General features: G+C 45.2%; 1 protein-coding gene across 1 annotated transcript; it reads right to left on the bottom strand.

Moving 5' to 3' along the window:
* Positions 1-289: 289 nt before the first annotated feature.
* On the bottom strand, positions 290-2,684 carry LOC103380731 (alpha-1-antitrypsin homolog). The gene is made up of 5 exons (XM_008312789.2): positions 2,607-2,684; positions 1,562-2,222; positions 1,097-1,364; positions 815-962; positions 290-730 (listed from the first exon to the last, which is right to left on the bottom strand). The coding sequence occupies exons 2-5, from the start codon at positions 2,211-2,213 to the stop codon at positions 539-541; spliced, it is 1,260 nt and encodes a 419-aa protein (XP_008311011.1). The 5' UTR covers positions 2,214-2,222; positions 2,607-2,684; the 3' UTR covers positions 290-538.
* Positions 2,685-4,603: the final 1,919 nt, after the last annotated feature.

The raw sequence follows: 4,603 nt of genomic DNA, 5'->3' as shown, positions 1-4,603 counted from the left end.
TTTCCTTAAAAACTGATGTCTGTTAAAGTCCACAGCATCATAAAAATACATCGTAATTGTAGACAAATTCATTATTTTGAATGAAGATTCTGTTGTACCAAAAATCTATGTTTTATACGCCTGCCACATTGGATTACCGCTGCCATCTCTGGTCGGTTAACTTTAGAAAAAAAAAAACTTTGAAACACGTAAAATACATTTGAAATTACGAACCTGCAGCAACATTGACTGGTTTAATGCAGAATCAGTGAAGAAAGTGTGTTAATTTGCGGCTAATCAGACACTATAGGACTTCTTGACAAGCCTTTATTTCCGTTCATGATCAAACACCGTCATCGCAAACACACCACGTTACCAGATGATCCCTGTGATATTTCCACTTCTAGCTCTAGGACTCTAAATATATATTTGTACGTTGACATTCTTCAACTTGCCAGGTTCAAATTTCAGTTAGGATGAAATCTGTCACTTGTTGCTTGATAGAAAATTAGTTTTGTCAACCGTCAGTCTCTCTTGGCACGCCGACCCTTTTTCTCCTTCACATGGCGGTGGGGTCGTTTATCTTGCCCATGAAGAGGATGCTCCTCGTAGAGTGCTCCAGGATGAAGACCAGGAAAGGTCTGTTGAGTTCCAGCGTCTCCGGCAAACTCATCGGCATGATTTCCAGAGTGGTGGCAGCTGCTGCCTCCGTTCCGGTTTCATCCACACTGAGGACGGCCTGGTGAGACACCTAGAGACGGACCAGCAGGGGGCACTAAGCGTCCTGTTCTAGTCGTGAAACGAAAAGACAAAAATCAGAGGTTGCTGATCCTACCTTTGACAGTTTCAGGTTGACCTCTCCAGAAATGCCGGCGAAGTTAGCTCTGTCTCCGAAGGCGTCGATGATTCCCAACTCTGCGAGCGTTTCACCCAGCGAGGCATCGGCGGAGATGGAGAATTTCGGGAGGTGCAGACTCACAGAACTGAGAAGCAGAAAATCAGCTTTGAACACGATCTGTTCGTAATCTGGTTACAACACTGGTTATTTTTGGTTTATTTGAACGCAGTGCCCTCACTGGCTAGGCTATTTCTTTGCCAAAATGTTAACGTCTCTTACTTTCTGAACAAATTGTCATGCCAGTTTGAAAGGATGTCCTTATTTATGGCGGCCTCCACTTCATTCATCTTGCCTTCGTCGGGCAGGACAATCAGCATAGAGGTATTGCCCTTGTAGGGCAGCCTGAGCACAGTAGTGTGGTTGACATCCTGGTAGAAGTCGTAACGTCCGGTCTTCCTCATCATGTCCACCTCAACTTTAGTGTCTGCATCCACTTGGAAGAAGGCCTTGTGCGTCTGGTTACCGTCGAAGGGCTTCTCCCACTGTCCTGTGTTGGGAATAGGAATGCAGATTGTGTGCATTAACTTAAATGATAAAAAAAAACTGGTGTTGTGTGCTCTGTAACTGACTTCCGACTGATTCATTTCAGATGCGTTCGTTGTGCTTAAAGAACGCAAGGAAACGTGGATCTGAACATCTACAGATGTGAGGTTTACATGTGTTCCATGTGAGTGCGTGCCCTACCTCTGAAGTAGACGTAGTTGATCAGCACCATGGCCAAATCTGGATCCAGGTCTTTCACCATATCTTTAATCTTGTCCTGTGTTTTACCGGCGATGTATCTGTTGATCTCAGCCGCGGCCTCTTCAGGTTTCGTAAAATCGACGTTGAAGCTCTTACCGGCGTAGTAGTGCCTGACATCCGTGAGGAACTTATCCTTAGGACTGAAACCGGCCCGCACCGCGACGGCGTTGCCGACGTCCAACTGCTGATTCTTCTTGTTTTCGTTGAGCATCTGCAGGAGGTGGTGGTACGCGTCGTCGATCTGAACCTGGTTGTAAGCGCTGTAGCCCAATGATGCGAAGATCTGCTTGTGCGTTTGACCGCGGGCTCCCGTCGACAACATGGAAAGGGCAGTGGCGATGCCCAGAGGTGAGAAGAAGATGTTCTTTCTAGCTGCAGCTTTGGCCTTCAGGTTTTTGTAGAGTGCAAAGCCAAAGTTGGCATGAGGGTTGGCAAGCTTGTGGCACGTCAGGCCAGCACTGTGTGGGTGAACGTGGTCACCGTGGTCACCGTGGTCACCGTGGTCACCGTGGTCACCGTGGTCACCGTGGTGCGCCGAGGTAACGGCCAGCAGCACCGCTGCAAGAGCACAACTAGCAAAGATGCCACGCATTCTTCCAACCTGTGAAGATTTAATGAAGTGGATGAAATGCAAAAAAAAAAAAAAACAGTAACAGCACTGTGTAGTATGTTCTGTTCCCATCGACCTCCTAATGTCAAATGTAGCAAATCCACTAAATCAGGGGTCTCCAACCACCAGGCTGGGGACCAGTACTGGGCCATGTATCATTTGGTACTGGGCCGCACAGAAAAAATACAAACTTTCATTTTTGTTTTTATGTTTTTTTTTTCCCCAAATTTACGAGTCTGCATATTTGTTTTTGTTTTTTTTTTTTTTACTTACTAACATTCAACAAAAAATGACCTTTGACCTTATAAACATATTTCATTATTGCGGTTCCCATCTCTCAAATAATTCTAACGTAGCTAATGTCACTTCCCTTACCTTCACCGTCCTCTGTGCTGCCAACAGTTTGGCAGAGATTTCCTCGTTTTATACCCGGACTTGGTCTGTTGACTAAGAGGCAACAGACAGTTGGTCAAAAATTAACTCACGTCGGATCCATACTCCATGTTTGGCCGCACTATCTTCACTGATGCAACACAGCACACAGTACAGCAGATTGAGGATAAAGAACACCAGTGAGATAATGGGCTGCTTTCAACCTCCTGCAACTGTATCTATTTTGCAACGCGTTGCATCACACTCCGCCATCATACAGTAAAGACTCAGTGAAGGGAAATGAACCCAAACTAACCAAAAATAAAAATAATTCCAGTCTATGTTGTCATCGTGAATTTCACAATTACACATCGTTCCAAAAACATCCAAAAGTGCCTTTTTTTTTTCTCTCCAACAGATCATGAAACATGATGATTAGGTCGACTAGGTTGATCGGATGGATGGATGGATGGATGGATGGATGGACGGATAGAAGGATGGATGGATGGACAGAGTTCACTCCGCCTGTCAAAACCAAAGCCGCATCATTGGCTGTACCGTGAGCTGTCTCGTTACGACCTGTGCGATGGGGACCGCAGGCTTGGACTCACTGATGTATAGAGAACAGTAATTATTGCTGACTAAGAATCCTCTCAGCATCATACATCATGCTCCTGAATGACAGACAGTAAGACCTGTCCAGGGCCAGACTGTTGCTCAGTGACGGGTATCAATGCAGGGTTCACCCACAGGAAAGCCAATATGCTTTCCAGAGTCATACACTGCACTGTGTACTACTACAAGTACCAGAAGAAGTACCCAACCTTGAAGCTGGTGCACATTCTCAGGAAGCAAAAACTATGAATGCTTTTGCTATGAATATGTCTAGCTAACGTTTTGCTTTTTCAATGTGTATTCTTTCTTTAGCGGGCACCACACTCGACTCATATTTATCGACAGTTTCATGCTTTATTTCCAAGGTCAGCATGCGTTTCTTCTTCTCACTACCATCCTTACCACAGATGGAAGTCGACGAACACGTGAGGTGAGCGAGTGAGGCGGCGTGGGCTGCTCCGAGGGCTCGGCCACCTAGCGTCGGCGTCTGTAAGCGTGCTCGTATCTGGAGTCTTTACTCGTATCTCGAAGCAAAAATTTGCTCGACGGCTTGCTCGTATCTCGAAACACTCGCATCTTGAGGTTCCGCTGTACTATATTTTTTGTTTCATTATAATGTTACATTGTGTCACGCAGTTACAGAGAAAAAAAAAATCTAGGTTGCAACCGCCACTACCTTCACCCTGACCTATCACAAGGCGACATTATTGATATGCCAAGGAGGCACGACGTCAAGTGGATCTCACCCAGGCTTCGGTCACTGTGTCCTGGCTGCAGATCGTGCGACCGTCGGACAGCGCGGAGATGGATTATGCAGATGTAGAACAGATGAATTATTGAAGGATGCGCTTGACATTGGTCTACTGTAAGTTGCGACATTTTTAAAAAGTTGCTCACAAAAGTCAAATGTGGACTCAACGGACGACCGAAGCGCTAACGGTCCTCGCGATAACCCCAATGTCAAATGTGGAAACGATGCTTATTTCCTGTCCAAGATAACCACCAAATCTGCAAATTCCACAAAGGCTACACGTGATGCCGACATCGACGTGTGACTGCTTCGTTGCTCGGAGGCTCGATTTGTGTGTTGTCACGAATAGTTTTGAAGGAACTGTGTTAAAATAAATCCGAAAACAAGACAGAGGTTTCAAACCAATCCAAAAAAAAAAAAAAAAACAAGCACCCGCTGTGCAAATCTGTTACCGCCAACTGTCACCAGTGAGCATCACCTCTCTATAAAAGACAGCAGCCTATGAAAAAAAAGCAGGCTCCAAATATTCTCCATTTTAGTCGACGGAATTTTAAAGAAAATAAAAACAGAAAAGAAACTAATGAGGCGGTACATCCTGAGTGTCACTTAATTATAATATTTCATTTAATGCACG

The sequence above is a fragment of the Cynoglossus semilaevis genome, chromosome 7 (genome assembly GCF_000523025.1).
Source record: "Cynoglossus semilaevis isolate Cse_v1.0 chromosome 7, Cse_v1.0, whole genome shotgun sequence".
Lineage (NCBI taxonomy): Eukaryota > Metazoa > Chordata > Actinopteri > Pleuronectiformes > Cynoglossidae > Cynoglossus > Cynoglossus semilaevis.
The sequence above is the reverse complement of the archived record's forward strand: the minus strand, read 5'-3'. Positions and strand labels throughout refer to the sequence as shown.

Bases quoted from the DNA above. Each gene is read 5' to 3' on its own strand.
- LOC103380731 (XM_008312789.2), bottom strand. From the start codon at position 2,213: ATGCGTGGCATCTTTGCTAGTTGTGCTCTTGCAGCGGTGCTGCTGGCC. The intron at 963-1,096 runs GTAAGAGACGTT...TCTGCTTCTCAG, and splicing joins CATGACAATTTGTTCAGAAA to TTCTGTGAGTCTGCACCTCC. The intron at 731-814 runs GTAGGATCAGCA...GTCCGTCTCTAG, and splicing joins TCAACCTGAAACTGTCAAAG to GTGTCTCACCAGGCCGTCCT.